The sequence below is a fragment of the Serinus canaria genome, chromosome Z, assembly GCF_022539315.1.
Source record: "Serinus canaria isolate serCan28SL12 chromosome Z, serCan2020, whole genome shotgun sequence".
NCBI classification, from domain to species: domain Eukaryota; kingdom Metazoa; phylum Chordata; class Aves; order Passeriformes; family Fringillidae; genus Serinus; species Serinus canaria.
In genome coordinates this window covers 35,159,460-35,175,565 of record NC_066343.1, presented here as the reverse complement: position 1 = coordinate 35,175,565, position 16,106 = coordinate 35,159,460, and the positions used below count along the sequence as shown (strand labels likewise).

The 16,106-nt window shown below is 35.9% G+C and overlaps 1 protein-coding gene across 1 annotated transcript in view; it reads right to left on the bottom strand.

Annotated features, from left to right (window-relative positions):
- The window catches only part of SHC3 (SHC adaptor protein 3), a 52,763-nt gene that overhangs the window by 36,268 nt on the left and 389 nt on the right, over nt 1–16,106 (bottom strand). Inside the window, exon 2 of the mRNA XM_050986888.1 lies at nt 14,882–16,015. Coding sequence (XP_050842845.1) covers nt 14,882–15,421 — 540 coding nt within the window. The 5' untranslated portion in view covers nt 15,422–16,015. The remainder of the gene's footprint in view (nt 1–14,881; nt 16,016–16,106) is intronic.

Genomic DNA, 16,106 nt, shown 5'->3' with positions numbered 1-16,106 from the left:
CATTATGAAAGACGTTAAAATTCAACAGTATCTATCACTGGGAGTGAGAAAAAACTTGGGTGAATCTTCTAGATTTGCTTCCAAAAGTGGGCGTAACTTGCATATGCTAAAGTCTACTGGAGCTAAAGCTCTTGTCAGATCCTTGGATGGTGTCTTTGCACAAACTGCCTCATGACTGGCATAAGCCATGGCAGTACCTTTGCATGTAGGTTAAGTATTTAGCCATACACTGGACTTTTGAAAGTCTGAGGAATTGTGAAGGAGTCTTTATATCATGAGCCTGATAATGATGATCATGATGCTATTGTAGCATTGTGTTTTTATATCAGCTCCTATATCAGTTTTTCTATCTTCACTGCATAACACAATCTATTTGGGATGAAACTGGTGCAAAAATCAAGTGAGGTCACAATTTTTCCTGTTTGGGAATTTTATTTTTGCTGAAAAGATAATCTTTTAAATAGAGAATGACGGGATCAGTAACTGTAATATGTAGAATTTCAGTCCAGATTTTCCACAGAAACATGTATGTAATAAAATGTTTACAGGCTGAGGGAATATCTAGCTTGTTTTCCCATATCCACTATTACTTAATTTATTTCTATCAAATACTATGAAATCATCACAACACTGAATGAAAGCTAGAACATCAACTTGCTATTATACATTAAATTGTTTGAACTTGCATTAGATCCATTTCCTAGAATATTTTAGAAATCTGCAAATCTATGAAAATTTTTGAAAAAATTTTTTGAAAAATTTTTTGAAAAATTGTCTTGTCTAAGGAGATCCTGGAAGACGGAGCTTTCAAGCTAGAGATCATACTCGCAAACAGTCTAATCTATCAGTGCAAAATTAGACAATCCTTGTACCTTACTACAAGCAAATTCTTTTTTTTACATATACATCTGCCTGAGTGCTTAAAATATATACAACTACATTTTCATGCTCTGATTAAGAAAGTTAAGCCATTAAGTCTATTTTTAATTATCTCAGAGGGTGATTTAATTTTCTTGGAAATTAAATTCTTTAGCATCACTTGAGATAAACAGCTGAAATAATTTAACTTATGCCAATAAAAAGCAGTGATCAATATTTTCCTGTTTTCTTTCTGTTTTCTTTTTGGTTTAGTCCAGGATGCTTTCATAGATTAATTTTGCCCCATTATTTATTTTTTGCTTTTGCAACTAAATATGCTATAAATGGTATGACTAATCAAAGGTATCCCTGTGATTTTTTATTAAAGAAATTTCATTATTCCCTCACCTGTTAGTTTAGACTTCTCAACACTAAAACATTCTTGGGTTGCACTTGTTCCTTCACTTACCTATTTTTGCCATAAGTCTTAAAACAAAGTAATTGCATGAGTCTGAGAACCAGGTCCAGCATTTTGGAAGCAAACTCTGGAAGGTATTTCGACAAGTACATGCAGGCGTGCAAATAAATACACAAAAAACATGTGCACACAAGCCACTGTCAAAATAAACAGACGGATAAGTAGACAAAAACCCATAAACATACTCAGAAGACGTGCATTCAGACCCCTTTGAGTCACACTACCTGATCTGCATTAACAAAAATAGAGACAAGATCAGACTGAAGGAAGGTCAGATGGAAAAATTACCCTGTACTTGCTTTATGTATATCACGAAGACAGCTGAACACATAGTAAGGCTTGCAGTATTCCTGACTGATCAATGCAAAGATGGCAACTGATTTGCTGGGATAAAAGATGTGAACACTTAATCACCATGGCATGTTTTCAAGTAACAAAATTACTATAAAAACTGACATTCAAAAGGTCCAAAGGCCAACTACAGGGACATATAACTCACCTACTGCTATGCTTCAATTATTCCCCAAGACCAACACTGCTGTCTAAAAATATCCATTTGAAGTACAACCTGACAAGGATCCACAGAAAGAAGACATACAACCAAGATAGCAAGGAAATAAATTATTCATTTATTTCAACAAATAAATACCCTGATTAAAAAGAAATGCTATCTTTTGCTTTAGGCATTCCATGAAACATTCAAAATATAGTTATAAAACAGTCTACTTCTAAAAAAAGCTCCTCTTCACCCAGTACTTAATGTATACTCTAACCAATCAGCTACTGTGTACTGTGAAATTTATGAGCTCCTGCTATCATCCTCCTCCTCATTGCTCAGGAACCAAATATATCATGATGTAGCCCACCTTGAAGTAGAAGGATTTAGGACTACCAGTTCCAAGCTTTCTCAGAAAACATTCTGCCTTCTGTTGACTTTCTAATATTTGAATGAGTTTCCAGCTTGTGTACACTGAAAGATAATATGTCCCAAGGAAAAAAAAAATCTTTCATATGAATGAATCCCTTCCCATTCAGAGGTTTTAGATTCATAACTTGTTCTTTGCATGCTAAACAGTACCTTGCAGGAAGCAGAGTGCCACATACCGGTGGGACCATGTAGCTCTCGTTCCATGTGTTTCCAATATCCTTATTAGTTACAATTTTGACAGGTTAGTGTAAGAGAAGGATATATGTCTCAGATTTCTGGTTTGTCCCATATGAGAAGACTTGTTCCATACTCCCTAATGTACCTGTCTTCTTTATGACTCAGAAAATTCCTGAACAGCAACTAAAATTTTTAACTGAAGCCTGTGTAAAAGAGGATATTGAGATCTCTCAACACTTCTCAGAAACAGACATGAATGCTGGCTGAGTGCATTTATGTACTTGAGCAAAGAGAGAAAAAAAGAGAAAAGAAGAGAAAAAAGAAAGGAGAGTAGTCACTGTCAGAGAAGCCCTTTGCTCCAGAAATATAAACAACCTTGTTTGGTGCTTCCTAACAAGCTCCTCAAAATACCAAAAAATTCTCCGTTGCTGGACTGGGAAGCTGGCAGTAAAAACAGCAAGAAATAATTTTATAAAAATGCAGCAAGACTTATTATTCCATCAGGATGTAGCTCCATACATTACTGAAGCAGTCCAACCTACATAGATGTCTAGCAGATGAGTGTCTGCCTTGTGTGTAGCATATCTACCCATCACCTACTCTCAAATAAAATAAGAACTCCTAACCTCTGAATCCAAACTACCTCAGTATCATTAGCTCATCAAAACTGTATGGGTATTAGTAAATTGAAATTTACTGGTTTAAATCTGTGTAACCAGATGACCATCATCAGATCTGAGTGGTTCACTACTTTGCAGCTTGTACCTGCCTTGTACAAATCACGTGAGAGATAACAGGGTTACATCAGCAAACAGACATACAATTGTATTACTAGACAAAAATTAGCCTGTGCCTTCAAATATTGATGTATCCAAAGTATGCTGTAACATTGCACAGCTGCAGATAATAGCCTGGGGGTTCAAAAATTAGATTCTGATTCCTGAGGTTCTGGGTGTTGTATGGAGATCTAGGTTTCAAAAATAGAAATAAAATAAGCAGGGCAATTCACTGCAATTTTCTCACCCACAGGCTTAGGCAGTGCTTCTACTTGGCATGTGCAAAAGGGAAAAAGTGAGTATCTTTTTACTTGCCACATCTGGTTCTCATGTGTATCTCAAGTCATATGCCTACACTTTCTTTCTTTTCATTTCTTAAGGGATGGGGGAATTTGTTTGCTTGGTTTTGAGGGTTTTATTGTTTTACATTTTATTCTCATTCACCAAAGAGCTAGTCCAGAATTACATTATGGCATGAAAGTAAACAAGTAGTTAGTATGAACTGACTAGTGCTAGCTAACTGTGGTCGAGGACTCCCTTATTTAAAAGTAAGAGCTTTTGTTTCAGATTCCATTGCTTCTAGTGCAATATATATTTATTTCGGCATCAAAAAGATAGTTCCCTCTGATTTCAGGTATCACCACTAACAGCTAAAGGAGCTTGTGAAATGTGCACTGGGAGTTCCCCAATGTACTGCAAAACTGAAAAATTACTTTCAGGTTTGCTATCTACCCTAAATCATATTAAGATTCAAATCCAGATGCCCACTAACAAGCAGCCATAGTACAAAAATAGTAACAGCCCAGGACTTGATTTCAAGATAGTAAGTTTGTCACATGTAACTGTGGATAAAGGCAGGATTTTTAGTAACAATACTGATGTGTGAAAAGGAGAAGGAAAAAAAAGAAAAGAAAAAAACCAACATCAGAGAAGCCCAAGCAAAAAGCATCCCAAGCTATAGCCAGAGACTGCAAGATTGATAAGTATTTTATAAAATGAATTTTTCTCTTCAGCAAATTAATATGAAACTCTATCCTTCAATCCCTTTGATATCATATTAGATTAAATTCCCAGCTTAACTGAATTTACAATACCCACTTTCTAAACCACTGAAGTAGAGAAAAAAAATCCACAAAAATGAATTTTTAAATTTTTTAAAAACTAGAAAAAAAATACAGTCTAAGCTGTAATTAGAAAGTGTTCCCTTTAATAAAATAAACTAAGTAAAATAAAAATAGTAAGTGCCAAAATGCTTCCTAGTTTTTAATTGTGCTTTACAAGTACATTTATTACCCTGAATACCTCACTAGTTTGACTGAGACATGCACCACAAAATTACTTAACTCTGCTGATCAGCAAGACATAGGCACAAAAAGGGAAGATAGCTTATCAAAACATACCTTTGCTTCTTTACTTCATCGGGGAACCATAGTGTAGTTGTATGTATATTATTTATATGACTTAATTGAATTAGCACTTGAAATCTTTTAAGTATAGAGGCACTGCATTCATACTGAAAAAATGTATAGGTAAAGGCCCCTTATCATACTCATCATTAACGCACAGATGTGGCTCAGCTACCCAATTGGGACATAGATCTGGGAATCTGGAAACTCTTTCTGGACTCAATGATTAGCAAGACCTGCACTCCAATAAAAAGATCCAAAAACTTTTTTTCTTTGTTTTTGTGGGCTTTTTTGTTTGTTTCTTGTTTTGTGGGGCTTCACTTCTTTGTTTTGGGGGTTTGTTTCTTTGTTCATTTTCTTTTCTACATTAAGAGCTGAGAGGGTGTAGTAAACGTCAGGGAAACCCTTTCCTGGTAAGTGGAGAGCCATTGTCCTGCCATTACCATGGCAAACATTTCCCCCAAACTCTGGCATCACAGAAGTCTGCAGGACTCGCTTCAGGTGTTGAAAATACAGAGCATTTGATGAGCAGAAGAGGCAGCCTTTGAAAATGCTGGCTACCATCAGCTGAACAGATTAGCAGTGTGGTTAAAAGGAGGTCCTGCATGCACAAAACCATTCACATTTATGCTAGTTTACCTAGGCACTTTCAGTAAAAGAATGGAATGGAAAATTTGTTCTGTGACATTTCTAATGTAGAGTAAGTTATAATATTAGAAAAAGCTGTGGGCAGAACCAAGGCTAGATATTCAGAGAGAAGTAAATTTTCATAAGCACTAGTCACAGAGTTTTAAGTAAGCTGCTTGAGATTTCATTTTCTCTGAAAACTCCGAATAGTTTGGAATATAAATATATTTGCCTTTAAATCATCTGCTTAACTATCACATAACACCATATTAAAATCTTAGCTAACATGGGAGCTTAGCTAACATGCTGTCCCAGCCATGCCATAGCGTCCTGTCCTTCCCTCCCCTTGGGGCAAGACATACCTTCAGACATATATGCAGGTCTCTGGGGGCACCTGGTGACTGTGCTCTAGCAGTATATGCCAAAGCCCCCAGTCTGCACCTCTGCCTTGTGCTTTCCTGCTCTTTGTAGAACAGCAAACCTGGTTGTGGAAGCAGCAATCCTGCATGAAAGAAGCTCTGGCAGCCTTGTTCTGAATGAGGAAAAGGCCCTATATTTAGACACTATCAGAATCCGGCACCAAAAATGTGTCATAAACATATGCTGCCATGAAAAACAGAAAGGCTCTCTTCCGTGCTTTCATACTTTTGCAGTTGGTAATTTTTACAGCAATAAGCAATCATGTACAGAGCTTTACAGGGAACCAATATTTCCCCCAAAGGTTTTTTCCTCATTAAAGAATGCATGTTCCAATCTAGACAGAAAACTCTAGGTAAGGATTGATTGAGTGGAAATGGAAAAGAAAATCTTCTTTGGGGTTCAACTAAAGATAAGCCTCAACCACTTGGTGTAAATTTATAATAACAAAATCCTCCATGAGGCAAGTAAACCAACAGAGCTTTCATACTAGTAGAAATGATGATGGATATGACTGTCAATTTCATTCCTCTTGAAAACAGGTGTTTCTACATTCTACATTCTACATTCTACATTCTACAGCAATGGATGAGAACACAGTTCTCCCAAGAATACCTCCAACTCTGGCCAACACCTTCCTATTTCCTCTTACATATATATTAACTTGTTTCTGCATCAAAAATAGATTATATGTCTCTATATATTCAGACTAACAATTCTTAAGTGGCAAATAATAGCCAGCCCTTTCTATGAATTGTCTTACCCTGTGAAAGCATTTTGGCAGCATCTCACAATCAGCTCAACAGTAAGGACTCAGAATGTCCTTAAAAAGGCAAAAGATTCGGCTAGGAAAAGAAGATATTTTATCTTATCTTGAAAAGCAATTTCTTAAGTCAACCCTGAGGTCTCATTTCTTGCTAGAGAGGGGAAAGATATAACCGAGAAACAAATTTTGCTTCTGACAATTTTCTAATCTCCATCTCAAATGGGGTTGAAAACAAAACACCTTCAAATAAAATACTTTTTTCTTATTTCTTACTTGCAGGTGAATGAAATAAGATTGCAAACATCATGCCCAAAAATATTTATGTGGTAGATAGGCTAAATGAACAGAGCCTTCACATGATTTCAGAAAAATCCCATATCGGTAGTTTTGCATGAACAATATTTCTTCTGTTCTTATCTTACAGATAAATGTTTTTGCATGCAAAACCTCAGGAATGTTGGAATCAGAAGGTCACACTGGACAGTGATTTATTCTATTATTTTAAATACAAACACATTCTATATTAAGCCTCAATTTTTTGTTTGGGACAAAAATTTCCCTTAGAAAATGCTGCATTTGAGGAAAAAAACCACAAGGTTTAGTTCTATACTTTTTAAGTTTAATTTTAAAAATACATAATAACACTGAATGCAATTATTGCAGTGTGAACCACTTAGAGTATGCACTGCAGTAGCACAGATGAATTGCTTCATTTTCACAGCATACTTTAATTCAGTGAACACTTTCCAGACTGTTTTGCTGCTACCTTGAATATCCACTAAGATATACTTCCCTTTAAAGCACCATGCAGATTAGTTCCAGCAGCTTATGTTCTGCATCAGAATTCTTTTAACACAAAAACAAAAAAGCTTCTGCAGCAAAAACAATATGCTTCAATAGCTGGAAATCATAATTAGACATTTCAAACTGTAAATATGGACACTGTAAATATATTTAGCTATTAAATAACTTGTTCTTCCTCAGTCATTAGAGAGTAAGAGAGTCATTAGCAAGTAGAACTTCTTGATGAGGAGTATCATTAAAGCACAGATTCAGAAGACGAAAGATCTAACAGGTGCTTTTCCAGTATGTCAAACAAAAACCCATGCTAAGTATCTGAAATGCATATACTGTTCTGCTTTCTAAACTGTGCATTTGGAGGTGTGATGTAGGAAATACCTGTCACTGTTAAAACCGAAAATCCAAAACATGCACAGAGATAAAGAGAGTACTTTTTATATGAATGCCATATGTACCTCTGGTCTTCATTGAAAGAGTACAGCAATTACACCAGATCTTTTTTCTGAGTCTTTATCAATATTTAACTCCCCTATGCTGAAGCTATAGTTTCTTGTCTTCTCATAAAAGGTGCTCAAAAGATAACCCCCACTGTGCAGAAAAGAGGGATAAGGGGAGAAATTTTCAAGGCTGGATTTAAATAATGAAAAAATCTCTGGAAGGTTTTCTTGCAGCATAAAGGCTGTGAAGATGCAGAGCAGCTCTGGGAAGCCAGAGGTACCACCAGGTCCCCAATGGCCCCAAGCAGGCTCACTTGAGACTCCTTTTTACCACCACTCCTAAAACTCCCAAGGCCAGCTCTGAATTGGCATCTGCAGCTGCCAGTTGGTGCCCAATACCAAGCAGCCCTGCCCTTCCATGTTTTCCATCGTGGCAAAAGTAAATATATTTTAAGAGAGAGTTCATACAATGTTTCCTGTTACTTAGTGCCTGCTGCTTAGCTTTTGTACACAATTAATTTACCAAAAGTGTTAGTAGAAGTGTAGCATCTGCATTCAACATGTGGTCACAAAACATGGCCCCTACATTTGGTGGCAAAGGCAGTGTTTCTGAAACATTCCAATTCTTTGGGAAGTTACAGGAGTTTCTAAAATGTCCTGTGGCTCAGGAAAGCAGCTTGTCTATAAAAAAGAAACATTTTTATTTAATTTAATCTTTTTTATTATGTAATTAAGAAACATAATAAGAAAGAGGATTGTTTCTTTTTATCACAGGTAAGCAGTGTCAAATGCCAGTCAGAAAAGATGTTGCTGTCCCAGGTGACATTCTTTCCTTTGTATAATTCCTAGATTAGTAAGAGCCAAAAGTGGAAATAAAGGTATCTTAGTACAATAATATATCCAAAGTCGGAAATGGTGCTGAGCAAGCTTAGACAACATCTTAAGATAAAATCTCTCTCTTTTGGTCCTGTCTTTGTTATTTCAGGTAATTATTCAACTTATGTCTCTAATTTCAGGATTTATTTTGAGGTTACAAAAAAAAAAAAAAGAAAATACTTGTATCTGTAAATCCAATGTGATGGTGCTGTAGGAAAAAAAAAAGCCTAGGCATCTTTTTCTGTCTTCCTCACATTTCTTTCTTTGTGTCAGCCCATAGCCTATTTTTACTTTTTATGGCTTTGGTTGCCATTTCTGTCTAATTTCAGACATGTTTTTTTCAGTCTTTGAACTTCTAGCCATGACTTGGATTGTCTGGTTCAGCCTTTTGAGACTGAAATCTCACCTGGCCCTATGAAAACTTCTTTGAAAAACCTAACTAATTAAATAAACATTCTAGATTATCCTTACTGAATTGTGCCTAATTCCTCCAGAAAACAAGGGATGACTGGAAATGTGCTTGCACCAAGTCCTATCATTATTCCCATCACAACTCAAATGGACAGGCTCTGCCTCAGACCTGCCTGCAACTGACAAAGGGAGAGCAGCATTACATTTTATCATAAATATATAGGCTCAAATGAAATTTATATTGCATGAGTATGCAGAATTGCAGAGAAGCAATACTGAACTCCTCTTCCTCTATGAAATTTGTTTCATTGCATGGGAGAGTAAATCACCTTGAAAGAGCATTAGTAGCTGGGAAGGCTGGGAAGGCTGTAGGTCTCTGACACTACATCAAAGCAGATGCAAGCTTTTTCTCACTGTAAACAAGAAAATTTAATAGTGATACTTTGTGCATTCACTTGAACTTTCAGCTGTAAAATGAAGCCAGGCTGCAGCAAAAGTATAGCTGTTGGGTTAGTGGAGACAAGATTTCTCTTTGGCTTGGGGAGAAAAACACCCTGTATTTGGGAACAAAGGAGTGTCTTGTTTCCAGCAGCACAGAAGGGAATGAGTTTCCACTGAAGATCTTGATTCATCTATGTTTTCTCTTTGTGTTTGTAGTGGTAGATATTTACTTTGGGCACATGATATTCTTACTGTAAACATTGTTGGAAAACAAATAAAGAAACCAACAGTCCAATTTCCAAGGAAAAACAGAGAAGGAATTCTGCCTGAATGCAATTTTACCTCCTACACTGGCCAGCTAAATTCATCTAGGGATTTTAAAACTGTAGGACATACATAACTAGCAGGATAAATAACTAGCAAGAGTATAATTTTTGTTTTAAACAAAAATACTCCATGCAAACACTCCAAATGTACTGGAGAACAGACATTCATGTTGACAGCTGAATCCTTCAACTCTGAAATCAATACATGCTTTGCTTTCTGCAGAAAGAAAAAAAGGGTGCAAATGTACAGTAATAGTACTTGATTCATGTAATTAGAATAATATTATAATTAAAGACTCTATAGTATGATTTCTGCTCACAGAATCTGATCTAATTTCTGTGAGAAATGCTCTTTTCCTATTATTGGGCTGTACAACAGACCCACAGTAGTTCAGGTCCATGCAGATCAAAAGAAAGGTTTTCAACAGAGCAACAGGCATCAATATCCTTCTTTCATAGTTCAAATAACAGTGAAGGAAAATTGAAAGGATACTAACTGATCTCTCAGGAATATGGTACAATGGGAAGGATTAATCACTTAAACCAATGCTGTCTTTGTCACTTCTCTCTCCCCTGATCTGCATGCATGCAGCTTTAAAACCCACACTGACAAGCCAGTTTCCTTAGTCTTTGTTAGCACTGTTCGTGTACCCAGGTTGAGGGTAGCAGACTCTGAAATAAAAAGTCAGCATTCTATCCTATTATTACTATATGGTTGAAACACACAACACTTTTCTTAAACATGTAAACCTCATTACAAACAGGATGCTTTGGGACTGTGGTTTGGGTTTTTTTAGTCAGGCCACACCAAATGATCAGTGATTAACCAACAGCACTACCTCAATTTGACTGACAAAAGTCGAAATTAAATCTGATTAATAGAGGATTGTTTCTTTTTATCACAGGTGAGCAGTGTCAAATGCCAGTCAGAAAAGATGTTGCTGTCCCAGGTGACATTCTTTCCTTTGTATAATTCCTAGATTAGTAAGAGCCAAAAGTGGAAATAAAGGTATCAAAGAAACAAACTTGCAAAAAAATTTCCTATCAAGAAGATAAATTTAACCAAAAAGAGAAATTAAAAAGTTTGCAGTAATGTTTTTGGTTGTGGTTTTGGTTTGGTTTTTTTTTTGTTGTTGTTGTTTTGTTTTTGTTTGGGTTTTTTTTGTTTTTGTTTTTGTTTGGGTTTTTTTGGTTGTGTTGTTTTGGTTTTTTTTGTTTGTTTGTTTGGTTGGTTGGTTGGTTTTTTTTGTGAGAGCAAATAAATTCTGGCTAAAGCAGAAAGGGAAATAAAAAAAAAAAATTAAAAAAAAAAAAAAAGAGAAACATTTTTTCAAAGAGTCCTGAACCCTGAAGTTTTCTAGGCGAAGGCAACATATGATGTAGTTTCCACTTTGTTAGCTCCATTTAAGGCTGTGCTTGGCAGTCTGGGTTAGCCACTAAAGAGACACAGCAATTCAGTTCATCCCTAAGCACACACTTAACTTCCAGGGTACAAAGGTAGCCTCAATTATTTCAATGAGAATGCTCCCATAAACAGTGTCATGCAGGAATGTTTGCAGAACTGTAGCCTTTACTTGGTGATGTGTTTGAACAGCTTCACAATGATGTCTGTTTTCCACATCAGATATAAACTGTTGTTATTCCCTTACAAAGAACAAAAGTGTTAGAATATTAAAGAAATAATATCAGTTAAGATTATGTTCTTTAAATACTTTGCTATAATAATAATAATAATTTAATGTCTTTTTTATTGAAATATTATTTGCCTGACTCACAGTGATTCTTTTGGATGAAATAGTTCTTCCTTTCTCTCTCTTAGATACTATATTTCTATCTGGTTTTTACCACTAGATTTATTGAGGTCTGTTCTATACTATTGTGTTGGCTTTAAATCTTACTGTTTTTTTCAGATACACTCCATCTAGGTATACAAAATTATACAGTATTTTTGTTTTATTTGTTTTGAACTGCTGAACAACAGTATTTTAAACTCATTGACACTTGTTACAAAATCCAGCATAAGTTACCTAAAGACCAAAAATGCATTTGCCTCTTGACTTTTGTGCTCTTATTTAAATAAAACAAACTCCAAAATGTCTATAACATTACCCAGTGATACTCATCAGTAGATATTTATCATTTGAAACAACAGATTACATTGAAACATTTAATTGTTGTTGTATTACTCAGGGTGTTTTTTACACTGTTTTCATTCTATGCCTTTGTTTTTCCAACAACATGAAGATTTATAATCTCTTCCTGTAGTAATAAGTCCCAGTATAGGGAAAGCACTGAGCTCTTTAAAGACTTCCAGCACAGCAAACTACTTCTTTTTTTTTTTTTTCATTAATTCATTATTTGTTAAACAGTCCAGCAGTATTATTAAGCATGATAACAGTACCTGACTACTTAATATCCCCAGCATGGTTATGGTCATTGTCTAATTTGTTGCTAAAATGTTTTTTGGGGTTGTTTTTGTGAAGAAATTCATGTCATAATATATAAAAATGCAACAGGAAATCCTCAGGGAGTAAAAGATTGAGAAAGCATCAGCACTTTTATGGTTGAAAACAATTCCATTGCAGCAGACCATGGAGATCAGAATATAGCTACAGTTTACCACAAACCTGCACCCTTTTTAAGCATTAGAGTTACTGCCTATTTTAAAAATGAGTAATATGTAAAAATGTGGGAACAGCAGTGAAATTTCAGATTTTTCATGCATCACACATAGGAATTTTGTGTCTCTTACTTCAGAAGATTCCAGTGTGAGCTATCAAACTGCCCAGCAGTTACAACTAACCCTGTTCCATGACAAATTTTCTTTTTTAAATGTGGATTAATGAGAAAATTGTAACCCAGTGCACATTTGCCCAAAAAAAAAAAAAAAAAAAAAAAAAAAAAAGAAAAGGGTTTGCTGGTTAACAACAAATCTAATTTTTGTCTCATTTAACAAATGGCATATGGAATTTTCTGAAAGGCATATGGTACTAATTAAACATGGTATGAGTCCCCCAGACGGTCAGTATAGCCATGAGGTATCCAAGGAATGTTTCCCCTCAGTATACATTATCTATGTATTGATTCGATGGTCTGATTGGATAAAAGCCTTGGTAGCAAACAATGTTTAAGGATTTGGGAACTGCACTTCTATTCTTATCCATATGTATGCTGCAGTTGCCAAGGAAAACTGAGATAGTTAATAAGCAGGCAAATTACGAACTAATGAGGACGAGTTTTTTTTCATTCATTCATTAACCACTTATTTTGGTATCTATTTTCAATCTTTGTTTTTACATTTAGAGCACTGTTCTGTGATATTAATGCCAGAAACCATAAAGTTAAGTAATCATCCTATTTTTTTAACAGAAACAACACACTAGATTTCATACATTTAAATGACTAATAAACTACTAACAAACAGCTAAAAGTAAGTTGTTTGATTGATTTTAAAATTCTGCCATACACAGTGTGTATAAATACACTTTCATGTACCCAACATCAATTGCACTAATTAAATATTTCTTCTACTATCTCAGTTAGGCATGGGTAAATTACTAACTGTAAGTGTTAGTCCACTTCTGTATAACTTTAATTCTCTTTTCAATTCAGGATATCAGCTTCCTCTAGCATATAGTAGGCAAACTACCGAAAGGATTAAGAAATTGAATGCTGCGTTTGTTCTTTTTCATAATGATCACTTCAGGTAAAACTAACAGCAGCAATGTATTCACACAGTCATTACTGGGCTTATACTATCCTAAGCAAAATAAAATTAAAATGGTTGAGTTGCCTGAGCTAATGTGAAAATGGTAAATGACCTTTTGTTAACCAGAGTATTTCTGTGCAGAAGGACATCAGAGTCTCAAGACCACTATGTCTAGCATCAGTGGGGTTTTTTTATTGAGACACTTCTTGAAGAGTGACAGAACAGCAGTTTGTGGCTTGAAAGGTAGCACTGACTCCTTTGTAGTCACAGTAAATTTCAGAGTAGTAAAAAGAGTACAACTTCAAGAGTGCTCTGAATTGGCCAACTTACTCAATCTACCACCACCTGCTAAATCTATTATCACCACTAACACGAAGAAATGAAAACTGCTTCCTAGTCTCCCAACAGCTAAATATGCACTCTGCTTTTGATAATAAGACTTGAGAAAAAGCAGTGAGAGTTAAGTAACAAGGGTGTCACTCAGTTTTAAAACAGCCTTGAATAAAGTCACCTGTGACTCTTACAGCTAAAATAAGATGACACTAAAAATAGACCTGTAATATTAATAGCTTGCTGCAAAACAGTTTAACACTTAAGATACAAAAGCCTCTTGGCAAATAAAATATGGCAACTGAAGAATGAATTCTGAACAATAATGTAATTTTTACACTTTCTGCACACTATGCTGAAAGGTGTAACCAGACTCTTACCTAACTGCAAAAAACATTGCACATACACTTATCTACTTTAACAGGTGGTTTCAAAATATTTTTAAAGCATATGGAAACATTAAGGTTACCCTGTAAACTTAAGATCCTCTGCTCTTGACATGCTGTATCAATGAACTGAAAAGAGCAATAACATTTAAAGTGGCTGAATGCTCATTATGTAAAACAAGCTGCATTTTCCTGCTCTACCCACAACATTATTTCTAATTGTGAAACAGAATAAGAATTGTGCTCTCTGCCTTACTGCTCTAAGATTTCAAATATCATTTCACTTTAAGAAAACACTTGCCCTTAGAGGTTTTTAAAACTGAAAAATTCATGCATGATTAACAGCTCTCCTCACATCAAGGAGTCTTTCTTTCCTCCTGTATATTGCACCAGACATATTGAAAACCTACGTATCCAAGATATATACAGTATGCTAGATAACACTTAAAACCTAAATTCAGAAGAAGGCTAAAAAACCCAGATGAAATCAGCTTTTAGCTTAGAAACAAGATTTTTATACAGCTGTAGAACAATATTTGCAGGTTTGCTTTAATGTAAAAAATTAACACAGCTTCCCAACCCTTCCTTCCTGCATTTACATTTAATGTTTTATGCACCAAGAAAAAGCAAACCAACCAAACAGAGATCCTTTCAGCCTGACTATCCTGTCAGCAAAACCAGCAGAGAATTTTTCATTGATAAAAACAGAGAATGGAAGAAAACAGACCAACCTTCACAATGTACGTCACACCAGGTCCCAGGATCTTCTCACTCGAGTGCAGCCATCCTCGAGAGGATTTATTGACAAAACTGCTGGTTTGATTCCAATCTTCACTTCCCAGGTGCATTTCCTCTGACCGTGCTTTTTTCCCCATACTCATCTTGCTCACGTCCTGCTGAGAACACGAAGTGGCAGAGACAAGGTTACATGTGTTGTCTGAAGCCCCTGCTGCTGAACTAGAAGCACTCGAGCTTCCCTGCAATTTGGAGACAGCAAGCTCCTTTACTGCAGAGGAGAGGTTTTTGATACCCAAAAGGCTGCCCGTGCTAGAGAGTTTCAAGTGGGACACTTTATGGATGAGGGTACACAGGGTGGTGGGTCCATCTTCTTGGTCCTTGCGGAGAACCTCTGGTGAGACCAGGTACGAAGGTGAAGCTGAAGTTGTAGCAACTGCTGAGACCTTGCTGTTCATGGGCAAATTGTGAATAAGATCATCAACAGATGTCACAGAATCATTCCTGAAGCGGTTATACTTGGTACGTTGAAGCATGCCCTTCTATCTGCTTTCCTGCATATGTTCTGGCAAATCTGATGCCAATGCAGGAGATGCCTGCACTAACATAGCAAGAAATTCATAACGGCACAGAGGGTTAACAAGAGTTTAGGGTAAAAAAGAAAAAGAGTATAAGGAAAAATGAAAAAATGTATATTTTAAAGAAATTTCTTTTGGTTCCTTGTTAAGGTTGGGTGAAGTAACAGTTTTCTGTGACTGAGATCTCAGTCCTGCTTAGAGCTGCCAACTCGCTCACAGCAAAAGCATGACTCACACAAATGAGAAGGACCCTTTTCAACAAAAGGCTGTGAACACTGCAAATCACTTCCTGTAGCCAAAAAAAAAAAGGAGAGAGAAGAAAAAAAAAAACCACATCCACCCACTTACAGCACACTAGCACCAATCAATTCTCAAATTCCCTTTTCCTATCTTCTCAAACAGATACTTCCTCCCAACCTTTAATTCTTATCCCCTCCCACCACCCTTTTAGTACCAAAGGCAATTACCTTTAAAACTGAATTAATAGCCTTTATGAAACACCACACTTTATTCATCTGTTAAAATGTTCTTCCAACTCACATATTTGTGAATCTATAAAGAAATCACAATTAGATAGCAAATATCTGGATAATATTTGCATACATATAATCCCCCTCTCCTGCCCCTGCAGCAGAACACAGAC